This window comes from Lolium rigidum, chromosome 5 (genome assembly GCF_022539505.1).
Source record: "Lolium rigidum isolate FL_2022 chromosome 5, APGP_CSIRO_Lrig_0.1, whole genome shotgun sequence".
Lineage (NCBI taxonomy): Eukaryota > Viridiplantae > Streptophyta > Magnoliopsida > Poales > Poaceae > Lolium > Lolium rigidum.
The window spans coordinates 26,535,423-26,559,992 of record NC_061512.1 but is presented as its reverse complement, the minus strand read 5'-3'; the positions used below and the strand labels follow the sequence as shown (position 1 = coordinate 26,559,992).

Genomic DNA, 24,570 nt, shown 5'->3' with positions numbered 1-24,570 from the left:
CTCGCAGAGGTTGTACTCTTGTGCCACAACTTTTGATTACATCCATCGAGGATAACCCCGAATCATCGTAACACACAGTACGCGGATCATCAACCATAACCTTTCACTTATATATGCTAGTATGAGCACCTCTCCCCATGAGCTTGGCCTCCCAAGTGAAAACCGCAGTCAGCCCGGGAACTGCACAGGGCTTGGGCCGTACATTCACCTCATATTAACATCATTCCACACTTAACGGAGGCAGCCTCGGCGTAACCCCTATGATGTTGGTTTAGAGGGAACCCATACTAAAATACACAAGTTTCTAGTTAAGCCCTACCCATAATCAGTTATTGTGGGGGTACTTGTATAATTGGAAGGGTATCGCATTCAGACCCAATCATCAACTTTATCAAAAATCACTATCTTCTCTTGTTCACATCCACTTTCACTTTACTTTCTTTCAAAGTCATTTCACTTCGCCATGTTCCCATCTAGAGTAGTCAAGTTTTAATTTTAGCACTAGCACTAGTCATGAGGGGTGCTAACTACTTTGTAATGCTAGCTAGGCTAAGTTTGATACTCTTGTAGTATTCTAGACTTAGACCAAAGTTAACTATAAAAGTAACTTATTGAGAAAACAAGTAAAAGCTTGTAAAGTAAAAACTTGGGATAGGCTTATGTACGAAAGGTAAGAGTCATGGTGCCTTGCCCCAAGGGGCTTTGCACTTTGCAAGAATATTAGCTTGCCTTGAGCTGAGTAGTTATCGAAGTTCTCTTCTTCTTCCTGAGAGTAGCCCTCCTCCTCTTGGTATTCCTCGTTACTAGCGTCTATATACGAATACGAGGTATAAATACTAAACCAAACTCACATACTAAACTAGAAACACTCAAAAGAGTTCACACTCTAGTCCTATTATCAATCAAACATGGCATGGTGAGTTATTTGATGAATTCTTATTTAGGAGAAATTAATTTCCTCTCATTATTCCTATTTCTTAAATTTGGTATGTAGATCCTTAGAGAAATTCATTTCTTCTCATTACATCTTATTAAGATTTAATCTCTTCATATAATAATAAGGTATGAAATATAGGTTGACCCAAAGTCAACATTTCATATCTATTATATGTGAGTATAATTTAATTGAAGTGCTACACTTCACATAGTTTTAAAACTTAACATTTAAAAGAATTAAAATCTCTAAGTAATAATTCTCAAGGGTTCATTAGCCTAAGTCATTCCCCCTGGTTATATCACTTAGGATCAAGATTTAAATGAGAGAGTAGCTCTCATAGTATTGGTTAAATTTGAATTCCAAGTTGAATTGTTCTAGAATTGACTACATAGCTATTTTATTTGATCTAGTCCATGATCATACAAATAACATGTCTATATTATTGCATAATCAATTAGAGGACATCATTTGTGATTTATTAGAATTGGAATCAATTCAAAATCTATTCTGGTTAAATTTTAAATAAAGTTTGAATGTTCAAAAGTCCCGGTCTTGTCTTTTTTATCAAATTAATTCTACTACGAATTTGGAGGTGGGGCCAGTGGCATTGGATAGATAAATTCCTGGGCTTTCCAACGGTATAAAGTTTTCTAAATTTGGTTTGGCAGATTTCAAACTATTCAAATTTTACTAAACTATCAACAGGGCAATTTGAATAAAGATTAAATCCAGTTTGAATAGGTGGGCTAGGCGGGAAACGTTACTGGGCCGAAACGGTTTAAAATTCACTTCGCAGCCCAACAAGCAACCGGTGCGGGTGGGCTGCCCCGACGAGGTGGGGGCCACCTGTCGCCGGCTCTTTAAACGCCGAAGCGGTACGCGAAATAGAAACCGTTGGATTAGAACGAGATCCGACGGCGTGTGAACGTCGTCGTCTCCGGCGAGAGGCGAGCTCCCTGGCGGCGAGCCGAGGGGGTCGGAGGGCGTACCAGGCCGTTGCGGGTGTGTCCGGCAAGGTGCGCGGAGAAGGTGTAGTAGATGAGGAAGCACCTGGGTGCGGCGGCGGCGCTCGGGGAGGCTCCAATCGAAGCAGTGGCTTCCGCGGGCTCCGGCGGACCTCGCCTCCCAATTGCCGCTGCTCCGGCGAGGTGGTGCTCAATTGAGGTGGGGAGAGTGTTCGGAGAAGGGAGGGGAGCAGATGGTGTGAAGGAGTTGTGGGCTGAGGAGCTCTATTTATAGCTGGCGATGGTGGCCGGGAGGTGCTGCGAGGGCGCGTCGACGGCGTGGCCTCTCCGTTGATCGAAAGGGCAAGGCGAGGACGGCATCTTGTAGGTGTCGTCCTGGCGATGCTCGAGGACTAGCTGGCGCGTCCAGGGGACGATGGTATCGTTCAGGAAATCGATTCGAGTGCTGCGGTACCCGTGGTACTTCGCCGGCGAGGACGACGGTGACAAGGCTTCTGCGCGTGCTTGAGCATGTCTAGCGGCTAGAGGGCGCAGAGGCGGTGCTCGACGCAGCGGTAGGCTTTGCAGGGGAGGCGTAGGTTGCTCGAGTGCGTGGCGTCCTGGCGCGTCCAGGGCGTGATCACCACGCCAGCTGGCACGCTCTGGCACGGTTCTGGACGCGGGCGTTCCGGCCAATGGGGTGTGTTGGCGATCGAGCGAGCGATACTGGCGTGATCCTTGTGCTCCAGAGATGCTCGAAGACAAGAAGAAGAGTGGAGAGGGAGGCCAGAGAGAGGGATGCCCAAAGGTGGCCGGGGTACATGACATGGCATTGTTTTAGGGTTTCTCTTCATCCTCCTCTCACTTTAATCGACCAAGGCAAGTACGGGATCATGCAGGGGCTGTAGAAGTGTGTAATGATCACAGGTTTAAAGGGGTTTAGTGAAGAACCCAGAGGATAATAGGGTGTAACTCAATTTGGAAATGATGCCTGCCACCTGTTCGACACAATGGCCGCAAGAGAATTTTATTTGAATTTTGAAATTCTTTTTGGTGAATCTCTTTTATATAATTAGAGTGAAGTATTGGTGGTGGTGGTACTCATTTTGGAATTGATTTGCAAAATGTCAAAAGTGACATGATCTTCACTTTATTTCAAGCATCCCTACTTGTCACTTTTATTCTGGTCAACCTAGTCAACTCTAGCCATGGTGGTCAACATCAAAGTTACTCACCTTGACATGGTCTTGGATGACATGGATTTGGTTGACCAAGTTTAGTTCAAGAAATGAGAAAACCAGAGGGGTAAAGTAGTGAAGAAAATATTTTTGTGACAAGTGACCATTATCATATGTATGTGAGAATTTCGAATTTCTTGTGTTTGATTCTTGATCCAATGATGCAATTGTGTTAGTTTATCATATTGAAGTATTTTAGAAGCAAGGGAGCAAGCAATTATGGCCTTGGTTGAGGATTTGCAATTTTGCATATTGTGTATGTAAGTGAAAAATGGGTTTTTCCCATTTTCTCCAATTCCCCTCAAATTAGGGTTTGATGATCTTGATTAGGGTTCACATAGCAATGGTTACTCATACTAACACTCATCATGGCAATTGCACAAAAGAAATCACTCAATTGCAAGAAACTATATGTGGCACTATATGCATATAAAAAGTTTTTGTTTGTTGCAAAAATTGAGTAATGGAAACTCTCTCTTGATTTTATTATTGTTGAACTTGGGATGTTACAGCGGCGCCGGTGCCCGCTCCTCAACTTTAGCCGTCACGCGATGCGGTCCTGGCCGGTGGGTGCTCATCGACGGAAAGCTGTACTTGGTGACTCACTCGACGGGGTATGGCATGCCATTTGACGGGGTACTTGCCATCGACGCGTGGCCAGCTAGGTGGTCCACGCGCACGGCCTGCCCAAGAAACGAACGCCGGGGGTGCAAACCGCTGTGGACGCCATGGAGCTGCACGGCCGACTGTGTGTCGCCGTGCATGAACTTGACGCGCCTCGCCCCAGGCTCACCTTCTGGGTATTCATGATTGACCTCCACCTCGTCGGCAGCCAAAACAACGTCGGCGGCGATGGATGGGAAATACTGCTCGCTCCTCCATTGTCACAGCCGCTGCGAGTGCCGCCCGAGGGGCGCATGGCTCCATGTCTGCGATGGGATGTTGTGGCTCTGCTACCTGAACGGCGACCGTCTGTACAAGTACGATACCACGGCGAAACGCCAGTGACCGGCGAGCAACAAGGTGTGGGACCACCTCGCCTCCGGCCGCCGCCATCCGGCAGTTTTTTTTTAGATTCACAGGGAGACATCCTCCCCGGTTCCATTCCATAGCAAAATGAAACCAGTGTTCAGGTACAACGAAAGTAAAAACGCACCCAAAGCCACTACTTAAACCTAGACAGAGAACCAAGTTTAGGACAAACTCAACCACCACCTCCCTCTAGGAGCAACCGAACCAGCTACAGCTCAGTGCAGAACAAAAGCACAGCCACAAAAGCTAAAACCAACCTTACAACACAACAAAAGTTCTTCCTCTACGACGCCGAGCCACAAGGAGCACAAAACAGCACAAAAGGGTAGAAGCTACAAACTCTATAGCAACACCACTGCATGACTTTGGCATTTCACAGCACAACGTGTACTAAAGCCTCTTCCTCTGGATGCTCCTTCAGGTATTCCAGCGAGGCTCTTCCTCCATGTGCCAACTTGGTAGCAGGAGCTCAGGAAGCAATCCAATCGAAGGAGGAGCACTTCAGTTTTGTGCCAGCCTCAGTGGTGCATTGATCTTGCTCGCCAAGTGATCCATAAACAGGTCCACTTCCCTCCACACCTGATCCTTGAAAGGGACCTTCCAGTTTCTCAGATAAGACAGGATTACTCTTCAGACCTGCTTCAAATTCAACCAAGTAAGTCTATTGAACACTAAACTGTTCCTAGAGTTCCAAATCCCCCAAAGAATAGCAGAGGAAATGAAGTTAAATTGCAGAAACTTCTTATTGCAAAGCCATTTACTAGCAATGTCTAAATATTCCTTTACTCTGTATCTAAAAATCTCCTCAACCAGATTCCAGATATGTTTGGCAACAATACAATCAAAAAAGAGGTGATGCACACTTTCAAACTCATTAAAGAAAGAACATTCCATAGGTTTTGGAATACCTCTCCTCCTCAGATTATCCCTAGTCATGATCTTATTTTGTGACAACAGCCAAAGGAAAATCTGGACTCTTGGAGGGATTTTTAAATCCTAGACAGCAGGTAGGTAAATTGGAGTCACTCCCCTAAAATTAACTATAGCATACATAGACTTTGATGAGTAGACCCCATTGGTTTCATAGGACCATATAAGTTGATCCTCATCTTCATTAAGCACTATAGTCTCAGCAATAGCTAACAATTCTTGCCATTGGGCCATCATATCATCAGAAAAGGTCCTCCTAAAATCACATCTTAAATTTGTTCCATCCCATACATCACTAACGGTTTTAGTTTGTTGATTAGATATAAAATAAATATCCCAAAACTGAGTAGCTAGGTTAGAATTACCAAACCAAATATCTTCCCAAAATCTAACACACCTACCATTTCCTATTTTCCATTTGTATCCAAATCTAACAGCTTCTGTAGCTCCCATCACCCCTTTCCAGAAGGTTGATGGATGAGCATCATGGCAACAGAGGATGTTTGGATCCTTAGTATTATATTTACTGTCTACAATTTTCCTCCATAAAGTCCCTTCCCCTTGTATATACCTCAATCCAAGACCCTAGGAGACATAGGTTTAGATCCTGCAAATTGGGAATCCCCATGCCACCAAACTCCTTTCTCATACACACAGAAGGCCAATTAGCTAAATGGATTTTGTTATTTCCTTCCTCATCATTCCACAGACAATTAGCCAATTGTGTATTTATCAGTTTCCAGAGCCCATTTGGGAAATTTGAAGAAAGAGAGCAAATAAATGGGGATACTAGCTAAAACTGACCTAACTAGTTCTCTTTTAGCTGCAGAGGACAAAAGGTTCCCCCTCCAACCAGCTAATCTACTCAATAGAGAATCAATCAGGGGTTGTAAATCCTCCCTTTTTAGTTTGTCATAATGCAAAGGAATCCCTAGATACTTAATTGGGATAGATCCCAGAACACACCCAAAAGTCTCCAAGAAAGTGTTGCATTCCTCTATTTCAACATTAATGGGAATCAGCTCACTTTTATGATAATTGATACGCATCCAGAAACGCCATCCGGCAGTCGCTGGTGGAACGTCTACGGGGGCTACCGTCTGAGCTTACTTTCACCTCGTCATCTCGCCTCGTCGGCGTCGGCGTCCCTTCACCAACGTGAGCTGCCACTCGAGCACCCTTTGCTACGTACCATGCGGTGCCGTACACCATCCAATAAATGGCGCGACTCTTCTGTCGATGATGGCACTAGCCACCGGCGAGCTACTAAGAGGCGACCGACCATGTCTTTTGCTCGTGACGACGATGGTACTATCGACCGACGTGCTGCTAAGAGGCGACCGACATTGTCTTTTCTCGACAACTGCTCTAATCAGGGCACACTCACCTTGAAATTATACCAAGAAAAATTGTACTTGTACGATTAAAACAAACTAGCCTAGATTTGTGGCATGATTTTTAGAAGAAAAATATACTACAGGAGTATGAGTAGTTTGTATCAGATTCAGTAGCACGTGAAGACAACAAAGTTATGACACAATTCAGAAGTTTCCACCAACATTTGTTTGATAACAGGCGCTGCCGTGCATCCAGTCTTTGCCGTGCGCCCCCGCTTTGCCATGTGCACCGAGCAAAACGCACGGCAGAGAGCTTGGCCACGGCAAAGATCGACACGAGCGCACGACAAAGATACGATTCACGACAATAGCGGAAGAGAGCGCACTGCAAAGAACGCTCCACGGCAATGGACCAACACAGCGCACGGCAAAGATTTGATGCACGGCAAAGGCGCTGGGCATTGTCGTGCCTCACCCTTTGCCGAGCTGGGACGCATGGCAACACCGCCTTTGCCGTGTGTTCTTCCCTTTTCCGTGCACCATATGGCATTTTTCTTTGTTTTTCATTTCTATTTTATTTCATCTACTAGTTATATATTTTTTTAATTATTTTTACTTTTGTTGACTACTACCTCCGGTTCAAGGAATAAGGCGCCCCTGTTTTACGTGTTTTTCGTTTGACTAAGAATTACTTGAAATATATGAAGATTGCTTGTATGAAATTAACATCATGAAAGTGTTTTTCAATACAAATCCAACGATATTAATTACATATAATATACCCAAGATTTTGTTGCTCAATTTTTATGGTCAAAATTCGCTTTGGAATACGCGTGCGCCTTATTCCTTGGAACGGAGGTAGTATTTATTAGTGTTACTTAAGACAATGTGTATATACCCATACTATTTGCAATACAAAAGTACTTTCCATCTTCATCCCTGCACATCTATCAGGGTTTCAGAGTAATCCGCACTTCGGAGAATCTGCTAAGTGTTATCATCCGAATGTGAGGAAGGTCAGACCGGAAAGCTATTTTTGCACCATTACACCTTCCACCACACTTTCACACATATCATACGTCCACATGCAAGTTGTGCATACACGCGGTAAAGGCGCCACGTGTCAGCAGCCTGTGCTCCTGGCAGGCAGTGGGCGTGCTGGAGGAGCCTTTGTCGTGCAGACTGGGGGCAGGACGCACGGCAAAGCTCGGTGCCACAGCACAGGGCAAGCGCATGGCAAAGCCTGCACGCACGACAAAACTAGCGGCGCACAGCAAAGCCTGCGCTCACGGCAAAGTCTGCCTGCATGACAAGCTCGTGTCGCACGGCAACAATTGGGACGCACGACAAAGCCTTTGTTGTGCAACGTTGACGAGGCGCACGACAAAGAATCTGTTGCCGTCGATGGCACTGCCGTGCGACCTTTGTTGTGCGGCGTCGCACGGCAAAGGCTTTGTCTTGTGTACAGCGGTCTAACTTGGGCTCCTAGAATATGGCGTCCTTGGGATAATCTATTTGATTGCAGGGTTTTGTTTTGTTCCGAACCAAAGATCCAAGATGAGTGCTCTCTCCTCCCACTTCCCTAGAGCCTCCGGTATCACAACCGAGACAGCGACGGGTTCTCCACCTATATGGGGATGGAGCGACAGAAGTATGAAAATAGGATAAGGTAGCGGCGAGACGAGCCGTTTAAATATGTGTCAAGTGGAAGTGCAGTGATGTATGCAGCTGAGGCATCCTAACGAACGAACGATTTGAACCCGCTTTCCCGTAGTGATACTGGAAACAATTGATAAGCCCAATGAAAGAAATAAATACTACAAAGTTCCCTCATAAGTCCAGCTTCACTCTATGCATAACAAGCCCAAAGAGTCCTTCAAAATGGAGATTTTACGGTGCATCATATTCCATCTCCTGAAGGCTGAAACATGTCTGAGATTTATCAAATTTTAGATGCATCTTTTATACGAATTTCAGCGTGTAGTGTATATATCATCTAATGGTTGAAATTGATTGGGCCAAATTTAGGCCCAAGGAGATGTCTGTATGGCGTAATTTCCATCCATGAATGCCTAGTCTATGGAGATAAAAAATACTCATCATTGTGGTGCACGATGGACGATCTGGTGGGAGTGGTGTGGTTTTCAAGGGCTTCTTCTGATCGTGAGGATCTTTATACCGTCAAGGAGCTTCATCGGCAGTTTATTCTTCTTCTTTTATGTGGTCTTCTCGATCCATTTGGCGATTTCCCGCCCACGACTAAAAATGTCGGGCTGGCGCGGGGAGGTGCGGCAGCGTCGGCGCGCCGTCGACACGTTCTGGAGGTTGAAGATGAAGGGCTTCTCAAGGATCTCGTTATAATTCTCATTTCTCTTGAGGTGTCGTGTAGTGTTCGTTATTTATTTTAATGCCAGGTCGTATTAAAAAAATTAAAATGACAATACAAGTTTGCAACTTCGACTTTCGTGGCGTCGATGTTGAAACCATGTAATTTGATGAACGTAATCCAAAGGGAAAGAGGCTGAATCTCCAAACAATGGTGACTATCGAGTTGAGCATGAGGCAGACAATGAGCGCGTGTGTATGTTGTAACTTTTGGTGTAGCTTCTAATACTACTGAATGAGAGAGAGCAAATATTCGGGTTGGCATCGATTCAACCAGGAAAACAACATCCTGGTCAGTTCAATTGTCCTGCCATAGGATGCAAATTGCTTCCATATAGCATTTCCCTGCTTAACCATAAATCGTACAGGTACCTAATTATGTGAGTGTTGCACATCTAAGGGTCACTTCTTTTGGGTTTCTAGACCAGCTTTCACTCTCACCCAAGTCAATCTCCTCCATCTTCTCCGCCTGACAGCCCAACGCCGCCCCTCGACATGAGCTCGCGTCGCCAATCCAGGAACACAGCTGCAATCGCTGATTCGCTGCCGCATCTGGACATGACGGACTGATCGGTAGCTTTCCATCCTCTGCACTCCACCTTCCAGCACAGCTGGACCACGGCTGCTACATCCCTCCACCTGCTACATAATTGTTTGATGATTTTGTTTTGTAAACTGCACTGTAGTAGTATCACAATAATGGCCCGGTTCTCATTTTCTCTTAGAGGTCGTTTGGTATTCATCATTTGAATCTGGAATCCTGGAATTCATTTTAAAATTCCATAGGTGGGCTATTTGGTTGCCACAGAATTGGGCCATCATTTTATTTGGGAAATCCAGCAAAATGATGCCATGTGTAATCACAATTCCAAGTTGAAACCTGTCATTCACAATTCCTGTGGCAACCAAACAAATTCAATATTGAATTCTACTATCATTTACAATTCCTGTGGCAACCAAATAAATGTCCATTTCTGGAATTACAATGTAAATGAAATGAATACATGTATTCATTTCAAAACGCTACAAATAAAATGAAAACCTGGCTTCCAAACGACTTCTTATATATGTATATAAGTGTAAAACAAGTAACACAAAAAGACAAGCTCAATTGAAGTTTAGTAGGGGTCTTGCTGTCTTTACACATCACAACACAAAAGACAAGCTCAATTTTCATAAGCTGAAAAGAAGGGGATAGACAGTTTCTCGAAACTTCTCCCCACTAGAGTTTCTCCCCACCAAAATCCATAAGCTAGCTTCTCTATAAGCATAAGCTCAAAAGAAGTGGCTCTAAATAAGTTACTGTCTTTGTGATACACTAAGATTACCCAATGCTGAAACCAGTTAATGTTCTGCCTGCATATCATCCCAAGCAAAGTTTGCACCTGCTCAGCCCAATAGAAAGTCAAATAACAACCCGCTTCAGGCCAAACAAAGAGCATGTCAAGTACTACCACGCAAAGTGGTGCAAGCTGGGTAAGTTTGTCCGCCACAACTTCTATCTAAAATATTAGATTATCTCCAGTCGCGTCTCCAAAGCATCCCCAAACCGCACCATATTGAGCATTTGAGGGATGTGTTTTGTTCGTGCCGCGTTTGGGGGATGTCGCTCCCCAGCCCAACATGAAGCTTAAATTCTTCCAGAACATAACATAAACGCGGGTTGAGCGTCCATGACAGTTCATGTCATTCTGAGGGTTGATGACCGGTATGTTCTGCTGGTCCTGCTGTGAGTTGTGCAATAGGCAGGTGTTCTGTCTGTGTATAAACGTGAGAACTTTTTTTTTGCATGGAAACATTAAGGCTTTATTCAACTTCGGACACACTCACTCTGTCAGCCATAAGACTAGACACGAGAAAGCTAGGGGGTTGTTCCATCCAGCAACTCGTAACCTCCAGTGTGCAAGCATGTTTAGCACAAAGGTGAGCTAGAGTGTTGGACGATCTTATTACATGTTGAATTCTAAAAGAAATAAAAGAAAACAGTAGCCCTTCAATTTCTTGTATGATAGGCGCAACCACTGCGCGGGAACCAGCGCGCGAGTCCCAGAGATCAACTATCTCTAAACAATCCACTTCCATCACCACTCGCGAAAATCCACGGAGCTTTGCAAAAATCACTCCATCTCTCGGAGCCATGGCTTCAGCAATTAAGGGATCCGAGATCCCAGGGTAGGGCTTACTCCATGCTCCAATAAAACCGGCAGCATCGCGAACAACACCACCCGCTCCACCTTTCCTAGCATCAAAGGAAATCCCCGCATCAGTATTGATTTTCACCCAACCATCATCTGGAGGTTTCCATCCATGACCCGGCAAAATTCTGGCATGCATCATCGGAACATCAAGCAGTGCCAACATATCTCTTGTCATCTGCATTGAATGAGCAGGATCAAAGCCTGCTTTATCATGTGTAATGTTGTTCCTAGATGTCCAGATTGCCCACATGACTGTCACAATTTTTGGTCGATCAGCATCAGCTACAATTGGATCACACAGAATGTCTCTTGTCCAAGTATCCGGATGTAAATCTGGTAACTTGACATCTAACCAATGATGTGCTTCTCTCCAGAATTTCCTAGCATGGGAGCACTTCACTAGAGCATGCATCATATCCTCATCTGCAGACAAGCAGATTTTACACTTAGCCAGTGTGGCAATATGCCGGTGTTGGAGCGTGCGTTCGACGGGCAAAATTCCACGTAGGACACGCCACCAGAACACCCGGACCTTAGGTACCACCTGCATCTTCCATAGTCGAGACCATAGCTGTTTTTCAGATAAAGAGGTTCCCGTCATCGTCCCTTCCGCTAGAGCAATATGCTCGTTATGCGTCATGAGAGCGCGATACGCTGATTTTACAGAGTATATACCCGACTTTTCTAGCCCCCAAGCCCAGAAGTCTTCACCGCCACCATTACGAAGAGGGATATTCAGAATTGCATCAGCATCGGGTGCAGTAAAATTATCCCTGACCACCGCTTCTTGCCACGTCCAGTTCTCAGTATCAATTAGCTGTAGAACCTTTGTAAGCTCATCTCTGCCTATGTGGACAGACGGTGTCATTGTACGTTTACGGTGTCATTGTATAAACGTGAGAACTGAACTACGGAGTAGTCCAGAAGCAGCTTCTGGTGCAGTGTATCTGTATGATGACGATGCATTGGAAAGATGAAGTTAACTTATAAAGGAAAGTCTTTGTGAATATTATCATGTGCAAGTCTACTGCCTAGTCACAGCCATGAGGAACTTCGGCACAAGTTATTGTCCACTTTTTTCTAGAGTTTTGAAATTGTTACATATATCTCAGCAGGACTGCTGAACAGCCATACAAATTCGGACGTTTTTTACGGAACATTCAGTAAGATAAACAATAAACGGAAAGGACAGGCTAACTAGATTTGCTGCTCATGGAACAAGAGATCTTTAAATCGAATGCATTGTATAAAATGGGCCACCAAATCCACTTAGCGGATGGTACTAAGATATTTCACACAAACGTAGATGCTAAATCCATGTTACAGACCATGGTATATGAAAGGAAAATTATTTTCAGTCTAGGCTAGGAATTTGGAGAAACTAGCTATTTTGTTGGAGAAGATTCTTCTTAACACCAGCTAGAAGAATTTACACCAGGATAGCTATGCTTTCCAAACGAAGAATCCAAGTTTTGTATCCTTTTATGAAAGGAAAGTAGGAAATCCACATGGTCTCTTCAAGTACCTGCAAAATAACAACACCACTATACCGTTAGCAAACTTGCATAGTTTACAGCTTGTGGTAAATTGTGGCAATTAAGCTCACGCAGAATCATAAAAGGACCAATTTTCAAAATTTCAAAATCAACGCACAATAATGTAGTGACAGCAAATCGACAAACAACTCACAGAAAAGGTATACTACTGTCAGAAAATGCATTATTTTTCTATACAATCATTTCACACTTTGTAGTGGACATACACAAGGAGACTAGACATTTCCGGCAGAAAAAGGTTGTAACTGCATAAGCAGTCCACACATCACGTCAGAGCTTGGCAGCTACAGATTTCAGGTAGCAAAAGGTTGCAAGCAGCCCACGCAGCACGTCACAGCTGGCGCAGTAACACAGTTGCGACTACTGCATGCTTTGTTAGTCCATCAATAAAATGTGCCAAATGATTCTAGTTCAAGTGGTTCCTATAACCTGCAACTGTGAACTAATTACACGAAAGTTTTTATTACCAAGATTTTCATGATCCTATCAAGCTTTTAAGTGAAGATGATTGACAAAGATGAGTATTACCAAAAGAGATTGTGTGTTAAAAATAAGCACCTTGCTGTGCTCTACCCTGGCCTCTCTTGCATCACCCATCCTTTCCATTCCCTAACAATTCCCAACCATACATAACCCTCAATCAATTGAAGTTTCAATATTTTAACAAAATTGTAAGCAGTTTATAATGTACAGAGGAAAGAGTGCCAAATGTTTATTTCAAATTTCAAATTTAGTAGAAAGATAAAGCATACATACAGCAAGCATTGACCTCAAAAACTAATTTAGTGAAGTATTTTTTTTTGCAGGGAATTTTTTAGTTTAGTATGTGACTGTTGTTTAGCATTAAAAAGATGCGTAGATAGCAAGAAACAAAGGACTGATAAACAATGGTGTCAACAAAAGAAGGAATTCTGAATGCATACATATTCTCCTTAATTCTTCAATGCAACTGCTAACTTCTAGTTTGCCAAGTACTAATTACAAAAGGAATACAATGGGAAAAGGAGGAGACCTACATCATCCTAGGACACAGTCCTCGTCATGCTGTGCGGCCTCCAACTTCAACCATCGTCCCCATTCCCTATCAAATCCCAATTTTAATCTTCTTACATTAGTTTTCACTCGGGGTTATTAAACAGTACAAAATACATCACACATTGCATATAACCTGCATATACTGTTTCGAATTTCTCCATGGCAACACTAGCCTGAAATAATACACCTAGTGAAAGACTTTGATTCATGTTTTCTAAAAAAAAAAGTTTATATGATCCTAATGTTAAAGGCTTTAAAACCAGCCAAACTGTGCAGCATGCAGATCCATTTTCGAAAGAAAGAAACGCGTTCCCATCTATGATTCCAAGAGATTCGGAGAACCGGCCGACTACAAGCATAATCCCAGGAAACCCATCACAGCAAACGTAGACTCTAACTCATCCAATCTAGGCACAACAGAAACATGGATTATCCAATCTAGGCCCATTCCAATCTGCAACCCAGATCGCGACACGAACTTAAATCATATCAGCGATCCTGACAAGCACGGCGGGAGGAGGAGGTTACCCTGGGAGAGCTCGCAGCAGGCCCGGGCGCTGGCCCCGGGGTGCGCCGTCAGTCGCGCTAGGACCACCGGCGTCGTCAGCGGCGACCCCATCAGCGCCGCCAGGGGCCTGCACACACGTCAGAGACAACAAAACCCCATCAGGACAACAGATTGCCAACACACAGGGCGGCCTCGCTAGCTGTTCATGGCATTGGCATACCGTGCGGCCCCGAGCGGGGAGGTGGGGGCGGCGTTGGTGAAGGCGAAAGGGAGCCGGCGGCGCGGGGCGGCGAGGGGAGCAGGGGCGCGAAGGGCGCCGATTGCGGGTGCCGGGCGGCGGACGGCCGCCAGGACGGTGCGGGAGGCTGCGCCGCGCCACGCCATGGTGCTAGGTCTGGGGCGGCGGAGGGTGGTGGCGGCGGAGGGCGGTGAATGGGAGATGACGGCGGTGGTCGGTGGTTTAGGGTTTTAATAGAGGGAGTGGCAGGCCGGGCTCACGCCGCAAGTATATCCATTTGTTAGTAGTGTTGGGCCATTTCTAGCTCCTCTTTTGGGGCTTCAAGAGCTCCAGATAAGTTCAAGTGAGACCAGAGCCGGCCCATAAAATGCAATTAGCCCATCTTCACTGTGCTGAAATCTTCGAATTTATTTAAGAGAGAAAATTGTAAACAAAAATATACTAAAGAAACCCTAAAAAATAGACTAAAGAGAGAAGAAATCTCTAAAAAAATATACCAAAGAGAGACATCTTACTAAAGAAAACCGATGTGTGTTGTCTACATGGTCGAACTTGGAGCAAGAAAACCGATGGGAGTTGCCTATATCCTCGCCACTTACCGCAAAAGTAAGTAAAATGGAGGTAAGAGACGTGATAGAGAACACTGAAGATGGGAGGCCTTCATTTTTGCCTTCTTTAGAAAAACAAAATCTTAAAATAAAACATTTGGAGAATCTTTTGAGCTCCTCGTGGCGAGATATTCCAAACTATTACGGCTTAGCTCCTTTTGTACTTCGGTGAACTTCAAATATGTTGGTGTTGCACCTTGAAGTATGTCGATGTGTATTCTTGAGTACGCTCGTTGTCGTTGCCTAATCGACGGTACCCCGGAGGAGGGATCCTCACGAGGGGGAGAAGAAGTAGGGGCCATAGGGCGGAGTGCACACGGGACGGTGGTACGCGATTTACCTAGCTTCGGAACACCTGCACGATGACAGGGCCTACCGCCGCTTGTCCGGAATTATCCGGGCGCTTTCGCGATATTACAATGAGTTGAGGTTCTGCCTCTAGGGCTCCCGGGATCCGGCTTATAAAGGCGCACGGATCTAGGGTTTACATGGAGAGTCCTACCCGGATACAGGTTTCCTAACTACGGTACAATGTCTTGCCGTGTACGCCAAGGATCCGCCCTTCCATTTACGTCGTACCGGATCCGGGTCCCTTAATGGGCCTCCGTGGATCCGGGTTCCTCCTCAATGTCGGTTGGATCCGGCTCCTCGCTCCTGGGCCGGACATCTTCCGTCGGGATCAACAAGAATCGGGCCGCCCGATGGGCCACATGCCTCACCACCATCTGTGGGCCACCCGGGCTTGCCGGATCTAGGCACTGTCGATGGTACACCCATGAAGTATACCCACAACAGTAGCCCCCAGAGTTCTCCGAGTTTCACCTGCTGTTTCCGCCTTGCTAGTCCATCATGATCTCCGGCAAACGTTGGTAACGCGGAGAAACTTGAAGAACTCCAACTTCACATTTTCTTCTTTTCTCAACCTTTAGTCGGAAAATGCTCCCATCCTGCGGGACTTCATCCATCGACGTTCCGAAGAACATTTCCGGGTTACTCCCTGCTCGCGAATGAGAGCTAACTTATCCTCACGCAATTACCCGGAATCTTAAAAGACTCAAACGGTTCAGCCAATCCTGGCGCCATTTTCGCGCGATTTGTGCGGTAACTTATCTCTAGCCATTTTTACCGCTTAGGGTTTGGGACACGTGTCACGCATCCAACGGTGCGACGCTTGCGTTCCGACCACAGGATGCGGAGCACGAATCTCGTCCCGCCGGCCTATAAATATCCGCCGTCGACGCCTTAACCCTCATTCACCCCCCTTCTCACCTCTCTGCCAAGCGCCACCGCGAGCTCCCTCTCCGCCGTGCCGGAATCTCACCGGAACATCGCCGGAGTTACTTCACCGCCGCGTCGTGTTCATCCTGTTCTTAACATCAGTGAGCCACCGCGCGGAAACCTCGTCGCCGGCGACTCCGACCACCGCAAACGCCATTACGGTGAGTTCTCGAGCTTCGCTCTCGCGCCGTAGTTGGTAGGGATGAATTTGGGGAAGATGACGTTGGATCCGACTAAAGAACATTTCCGCCGTCGGTATTTTCTTCAGATGTCTTCAACGACTCCGCCTCCAGCCTCTGAACCGATCATGGCCACCCCGATCTCCTCCGCCCCTCCACCTTTCGTTCCAGTTAAGCTGGGTCCTTCGAAGGATTCCGGCAAGGAAACTGAAGGGACTTCCGCTAACCCGGAGATGGCCTCCGGGGAGGATCAGGCGGAGCACAAGGCGGAAGAAGCCGCCGCCAAAAAATCAAAGGCTCGCCAACGGGACGCTGAAGCCAAGGGAAAATGGTGGCCTTGCACCACCACCAAGACGGAGCTGACGAACCTCGAGACGGAGGGCTTCCTGCAACCCGGAAGCTGGAGGTCGGTTCCTAATGAACTAGCCCCAGCTCCGGAGGACAATGAGATTGTGCTGACGAAGGCACTGGTGGAGCGGGGTTTTTCGTTTCCGCCTTCGGACTTCTTCCTGGAGATCCTGAAGGTCTACGGGCTCCAAACCCACAACATCTCTCCAAACAGCGTGCTTGCGATCAGCAATCACGTCACCCTGTGCGAGGGCCATCTCCGGGTAACTCCCGAGCTTTCTCTGTTTCAATACTACTTCACCGTCAAGAAGGAGAGGATCCGGAACTCCACCGAGCTGGCAACATGCGGATCCATCACCTTCATGATCCGCCCGGGCCGCGTCTACCCCCACACCGACCGCCACGAATCCGCGCGGTACTGGTCCAGAGGCTTCTTCTATTTGAAGGACGTTTCCGACCCGGCGAGCACAAGGAGGCTGCCGCCGTTCAAGAACTGCCCCGCCACCGAGCTTCCGACATGGACGCGCTGCCCCCACCTCTCCGAGTCGCCCCAGCTCACTCGCGCCGTCAGGCGGATCTGCAAGCTCACGGAGGAGGGGCTGTCAGGGAAGGACTTGACCCTTTCCTGGTTCACCAAGCGGATCCAGCCGCTCCAGCACAGGGACCGGTTGATGTTCCAGTACTCAGGGCGCGACGACCCAATGCGCGCCACGAAAGACAACTTATCCGCCGACGCCATAGACAAGAGGATCCGGCTCCTCATCAAGGTTCCGCGTGAACTTCACGTTCACGTGTGCAACAAAGACATTTACATGAAAGGTGCCGGAACCGCGGTACGTCGTCTTGACTATTTAGTCCATTGCTTTTCTTCGTATTCAAACTTTTCCGTCTAAGTGTTTAACACTTATGCATTAGCTCGAGGCGCTCGAAGAAAGTGAACTCGGAACTCTGCTCTGGGTTCCTTCCACTGGCAACACGGATCCGGAAGCTGCTTCGGAGGCGGAAGTCCACGAGGCCCCACGCCCTCCTAAGAGGAAAAAGCCTGCTCCGTCCAGCCCCGCCGCTAAACGCGCCCGCGAAGTGCCTAGCACTGCGGCAACTCGGAAAGCGGAGGCGGAAAAGAAACGCCTCAAGCTGATTAACACCAGCAACAAGGGGCAGCCCGCCATCCAGAACTTCTTCAAGCCTTCCGGGTAAGTGTCTGTTTCCGAGATCCAAGTTCTAGCTTCACGAGCAATCCCTTACTTATTTGTTTATGCTTTTTTTCTTTTTACTGAAGCTCCGGAAGCTAGCCCTCCAAGGCTCCAAAGGTCTTGAAGAAGAAGGTCAAGCCGTCTCCGGCTTCAGTTCCTGTTACTCCAGAGGTGGAGGTCCCACCCAAAGCTTCATCTGCTTCGAAGCCGGATCCCAAGGACATCATCGACCTTGAAGATCTTCCGGAAGATCCCGCAGACCACGGCGATTCCACCAAGGGTGCCTCCTCGTCTACCCCTCCTCAAGATCAACCAAGCTCCACTTTCGCGGAGCCCACCGAGGAAGAATATGAGGAGAAGGTAAAGCTCGTTCAAGCCTCCAACGCGATCCGGGTGGACCCTCGTCCGACCCAGTCTCTACAAAAGCTTACACTCGCCGAGCGCCACACAGAAGTTTCCGCCATGCTGAATAAGGTCTGGGGGAAGTCGGATGAGGAGATGCAAGAGCTCACCATCCTTGAGAACGACCTGAAAGAGTTTTTTGCCAATCACAAAGAAGTGCGGCAGGTAATACTAGCCCCCAAGCATTGGGTCAGACATTTCCGAGTAACATGTGTTAGCCGATGCTTTCTCAAAATGTACCTTAGGCGGAGATTTAATAATTTTATTCCTTCAAGAATTTGAATTCCTCGCCAGCCCCCCGGATTTCAAATATCCGGCTAACTCCTCTCTGCTTCTCAGACGACGCGGAAATTGCACGAGGATCTCCGCGTTCATGTGCTGGAGCAGATCACGAAGATCGAAGGGCTGCGTCAGAGCGCGGAAAACAGGCAGAAGGCTGTCCAGCTTCTTGAGACCCGCCTCCGTGGTATGAGATCCGAGTTTTGATTTCGTATATTGATATAACTGTTCATGATGCTTGATATGTGCAACTTTCCGCCTTCAGAAGAAACTGCCAAGCACTCCTCGTTTGATGAGCTGTCCGCCAAGGTCAAGGTGCTTGAGGCGGAGAACGAATCCCTCAAACCTTCATCCAAGAATCCTCCAACAAGGAGACTGAGGCGAAGAAGGAGCTCTCCGAGAAGCATGCCCGCGTCCTGGCGGATCTGAACGAAAAACTAGAGAAGAGCCAGGGTCGCGTGATCTCCTTGGTAGCCAAGAACAAAGTTCTAGAAGCGGAGGCGGAGGCCATCGACCAACTTATCTTCCGTAAGCTTTTTTCCGTGTCGTTGTTCCGACTGCCTTATATGCTTTCTTTCTAACGGAACTGGACCTCCTTCTTCCACAGCGAGCCTTGGCTTTGAGTGGTGAAAAGAGTCGAACCTGAAGAGGACGGAGGCATACGATGAAGCGCGGATTTCTATTGACGCGTTATTTGAAGCCTGTCGCGGAATCGCCAAGACTCTGTCTCTGAAGAAGGCCAAAACTACAATCATCGATACGATGACCAATCTTATGGAACAAGTGCCGGATTTCATCAAGGACTGGCAAAAATCTTCCGCACGCGGAGTCGCCTCCCTGGTCTTGGCCACCTGCAAGGCTCACTTCCCCTCGCTCAATTTTGCGAATGTTGCACGCGGAGCCCCCAAGGGTTCCGACATGGGTGCCATCCTTGCGGAAACCCAAGGCTATGAGCAGTTGTTTGTCAGGCGAGTGAATCACTCGTTCTGGTATAACAAATACGATCTACCCAAGGGATTTTCCGATGTAGAGGAGAAGGAGGAAGGTGAACCGGAGTATTATGGGGAAGGCTCCGGGTCAAGCGTCGAGCATTCCGGAGGAGGCTCTGGTGACGACTCCGAAGCCGGATCCGGTGACAGTGACGACGACGGCTCCGCCTACCGAGAATGAAGAAGAGGACTCCGAGTAGAGTTCCTGTTTAGACAATGAAACAAGTTGCATCATTTTGGCCCCAGAGTGGGTTTGTAATAAGACTAAATTCTTAAGTAGCTAGGAAACGAAACGACTATGCATGGGGTGGAAACACTTATCCTGCTATCCGTTAATATTATGCGCATGTTTCATTTTATGTTGGAAAGCAAGTGCTGATTTTATTGTTTTCCGGCTAGCCCGCTTGACCTTCCGCGAGCCGGAGGACCTTAGCCGGAAACACTCGCCAGCGGTGACGAAGCCCAATGGCAATCTGTCAATAACCGCGGAAACAAGCCCCCAGGCATAGGTGCCGGAAATCGCTACTAGGAATCCACGAGTTCGCAACAGACAACAACTTAATCAGAAAACTTAAGCTTACGTCCTAAAGGACGATTTTTGAAAATCACAACTTTTATACACGCCTAGGCGGAAAAATCCAGCTCTGCGGTTTTAGTCGGAAAACATACATGATCTAAAAATGAACAAGTAAAGGAGGTAAAGGACTCGGAGAGTGAACCATAAGCTTTATTTCATTGATCATGTATAACTATTACAGAGTTTGTAATTCGGAAGAAATACGCTAAGTGTAGAAAGGACGTAGCTGTGCGATGTTCCAAGGGCGATCTGTTTCGTTGTAGATGTCATCCGGATCCTCACGCTTGCGTTTCCGGTGCCAATTAGCAGGTCTATCCTTCAGCTCGCGGAAATCAACAAGGTAGTATGACCCGTTATGAAGCACTTTGCTAACGACGAAGGGTCCTTCCCATGGAGACCGCAGCTTATGGTCTTGCACTCGCCGAAGGCGGAGGACCAGGTCTCCCGCCATGAAGGAGCGATTTCGAACTCGACGACCGTGATAGCGTCGGAGCTTCTAGCCGGTAGATGGCGGAGCGCTCGGTCAGCTAGGTTCCGAGCTTCCTCGATCGGGTCCACGTATAGCCGTCTCGGCCTCGTCGACTGTTTCTTCATTGTAGGCGGAAACTCGCGGTGAATCATGGATGATGTCGGAGGGAAGCACGGCTTCGGATCCGTATACCAGGAAAAATGGGGTAAACCCCGTTGATCCGTTAGGGGTAGTTCGTAAACTCCACAAAACAGCCTTCCAACTCGTCGCCCAAGCTCCACCTGCTCGTCGCAACGGTTCTTCAAGGCGCGGCTTAATTCCCGATAATATTAGGCCGTTAGCCCTTTCAACCCGACCATTTGATTGTGGATGAGCCACGGATGCAAGGTCCGACCGAATCCCTACTCGTCTCACGGTAATCCTTCAATTCTCCCCGTGCGAAATTTGTGCCATTGTCCGTGATTATGCTCGTGTGGGATGCCGAATCGCATCACGAGGTCGCAGACAAATTTTAGTGCCGTAGCACCATCGGCTTTCCTCACCGGCTTTGCCTCGATCCACTTGCCGAACTTGTCAACAGCTGACCGGAAGGTATTCAAAACCGCCAGGAGATGATCTTTTTAACTTACCAACCATATCGAGCCCCCGCACCGCAAATGGCCAGGTGATAGGTATGGTCTTCAGCTCTTGGGCCGGAGCGTTTGGTTGAGTAGCGTAGTACCGACAACCTCGGCAGGTCTTGACTATTTTGTCGGCATCTTCTTTAGCTATAAGCCAGTAAAAACCTAGCCGAAAAGCTTTTGCAACGAGTGACCTGGGGGCAGCATGATGCCCGCAATCCCCTGCATGGATCTCTCTGAGGATTTCAATGCCATCTTGATTGGAGACGCATTTGAGAAATACCCCCGTTGCACTTCGTTTGTAGAGCTATCCATCAACAATTGTGTAGGATCTTGCTCGTCTGACGATCTGTCGCGCGAGGACCTCATCCTCTGGCAACTTCTGATCGATGAGGTAGTCCAGGAAAGGCTGTGTCCAAGCCAGGATGATAGCCATCACTTCCCTAGCCGGAGATACTGCCACTTCTGGATTTTCCGAGTTAGCGCCCTTCACCGAGGGTATCCGGAGATGCTCCAGGAAAATTCCGGGCGGAATTGGCTTCCTGCCGGATCCGAGCTTGGATAGCATATCTGCCGCTGCGTTGTCATCTCGCCTGACGTACTTGACTTCGTATCCAAGGAAATGTTTGGCGATCTCGTCAACTTCGTCTCTATAGGCCGCCATGACGGAATTTCTGGCGTTCCAGGTTCCGGCTACTTGCTGTGCCACCAGGTCTGAATCTCCGCAACATATAATGTGCTTGATCCCTATCTCCTTGGCGATGCGCAATCCGTGTAGTAGAGCCTCGTATTCCGCCATATTGTTTGTAGCTTCGAAGTGTATCTCGCAGAACATACTACGCTCTTCTCCCGTAGGGGACTTCGTGGTGACTCCGGCTCCCGAGCCTTGATGCTCTTGGATCCATCGAAGTGCATAACCCATGTCTCGGTGTTCCGGCTCCAGGTTTGTATCCCGGAGCTTCGTCCAATCCGCAACGAAATCTGCCAAGACCCGGGATTTGACCGCGGTCCCGGCTTTGTAGTTGATGTCGAAGGCGGATAACTCAATGCCCCATTTTGCCGTGCGTCCCGTTGCGTCGGCCGTTGTTGAGAATCGTTGACAGCGGAGCCTTGTTCACGACTGTTACTGGATGCTCCTGGAAGTAGTGTCTCAGCTTCCTGCTGCCTAGGAATACTCTGTATGCTAGCTTCTGAAAGTGAGGGTAGCGCTGTTTGGACTCCGTAAGGACTTCGCTGATATAGTAGACTGGCCTTTGGACTCCGTACTCGTGACCTTCTTCCCGTCGCTCCACCACGATGACGAGGCCGATGACCCCGTCGGTAGCTGCCGTGTAAAGGAGCATAGGCTCTGACTCTCCTGGAGCTGCTAGGATAGGTGGGGAGGTGAGTATGTCCTTCAACCATTGAAGAGCTGCATCCACTGCCTCGTCCCAGACAAACTTGTCTGTCTTCTTCAATAGCTTGTACAGGGGGAGTGCCTTCTCGCCAAGACGGCTAACAAACCTGCTGATTGCTACGACACAACCAGTGAGCCGTTGCACATCTTTGAGACAAGTTGGCCTTTTTATGCACAAAATTGCCTTGATTTTTTCCGGGTTAACTTCAATGCCCCTATTAGAGACAATGAAGCCAAGGAGTTTTCCAGCTGGTACGCCAAAGACGCACTTTAGCGGATTCAACATCATCTTGTACCGACGGAGATTCTCAAAGGTTTCTGTCAGATCGCTGATCAAGTCGGATCCTTTCCGAGTCATGACCGCGATGTCGTCGACGTAGGCATGTACGTTCCGGCCAATTTGGTCCTTCAAGCACCGCTGCATCGTACGTTGGTAGGTGGCACCTGCGTTTTTCAAGCCAAAAGGCATAGTAACATAGCAGTAAGTGCCAAACGGGGTAATGAATGAGGTCGCCTTTTGGTCAGACTCCTTCATCCGGATCTGATGATACCCGGAATACGCATCAAGAAAACACAGAAGTTCCGCCCCTGCCGTCGAATCAATGACTTGGTCAATGCGCAGCAGGTGAAACGGATCTTTCGGGCAATGTTTGTTCAAGCCAGAGTAATCGATGCACATTCTTAGTATTTCAGTGTTCTTTTTGGGTACAAGGACGGGATTTGCGATCCAATCAGTGTGGATAACTTCTATTACAAAACCTGCCTCTAGTAACTTTGCTAATTCCATTCCTATGGCGCGACGCTTCTTGTCTCCAAAGCGTCGCATAGCTTGCTTCACCGGTTTAGCCCCCGGGTTTATGTTGAGGTAGTGCTCGGCGAGTTCCCTTGGTACTCCGGACATGTCAGAAGGCTGCCATGCGAAGATATCCATGTTAGCGCGGAGGAACTCGACGAGCGCGTTTTCCTATTTGGGGTCCATGTTGGCTCCGACCGAGACCCGCTTGGAATCGTCGTCTTCCTTGAAGTTGACTTTCTTGGTCTCTATCGCGGCCTTGAAGGAGTTTTTGTGCTCGGAGATCCGCTTCTTGGTGGTCTCGCATCTCGCCGGATCCACCGCGGCTCCGTAGCCTTTCAGCTCTTCTCCGGATATCACGGACTCTGCGAAGGCGGCTTCGCCTAACTCGCACTCATGAGCCTTTTTGTAGTCTCCGGATATGGTAATCATACCTTTAGGACCCGGAATCTTGAGCTTGTTGTAGATGTAGCATGCTCTTGCGTGGAACTTGTGGTAGGTGGGCTTGCCGAAGATGACGTGGTAGGAGCTCTTGAAGGGCACAACTTCAAACGTGATCTTCTCTTCGCGGAAATTGTGAACATCGCCAAAAGCGACGGGAAGTGTGATGCTGCCGAGGGAATTCGCCTTCTTACCCGGAACCACGCCATGAAACTCAGTGTTGCCGTGTTTGAGCCGTTCCTTGGTGAGGTTCATCCGCTCTAGAGTCTCCAGGTACATGATGTTCAAGCTGGCTCCACCATCCATGAGGCACTTGGAGAAGTCATACCCGTCTATGCGGGGACTTACAACCAAGGCGTAGCATTCTTTTGGCACAATGGCGGGGTGATCCTCCCTATCAAATGTACACGGGACTTCCGACCACCTGACATACTGCGGCACAGCCGGAACTATGGCGTTCAGGATCCGGGTAGCTGACTTGGTAGCGCGGACTGTTGGGGTTCCGAGGAAAGTGTGGTAAGCCCCCACGCTCTTTTTCTCGAATGGGTTGGATTTACCTGCGGACCCCGCCTTGGGATCCGGCGAGTTATCATCCTCATCCATCGCCTCGGAACTATCTTCCTCTTTGTCCTTGTTCTTGCCCTTGCCTCCCTTGCCGCG

General features: G+C 47.8%; 1 protein-coding gene across 2 annotated transcripts; it reads right to left on the bottom strand.

The window, feature by feature from the left end:
* Positions 1-12,228: 12,228 nt before the first annotated feature.
* LOC124654447 lies at positions 12,229-14,514 on the bottom strand. 2 transcript variants are annotated; one of them, XR_006988360.1, is made up of 3 exons: positions 13,574-14,103; positions 13,086-13,166; positions 12,229-12,526 (listed from the first exon to the last, which is right to left on the bottom strand). XR_006988360.1 is itself a non-coding variant. In XM_047193444.1 (3 exons), the coding sequence occupies exons 1-3, from the start codon at positions 14,482-14,484 to the stop codon at positions 12,519-12,521; spliced, it is 279 nt and encodes a 92-aa protein (XP_047049400.1). In that variant the 5' UTR covers positions 14,485-14,514; the 3' UTR covers positions 12,229-12,518. The 2 variants fall into 2 exon arrangements, 1 of the variants encoding a protein (XP_047049400.1); XM_047193444.1 differs by lacking the exons at positions 13,086-13,166; positions 13,574-14,103 and adding exons at positions 14,121-14,227; positions 14,321-14,514.
* Between the last annotated feature and the right edge of the window lie 10,056 nt (positions 14,515-24,570).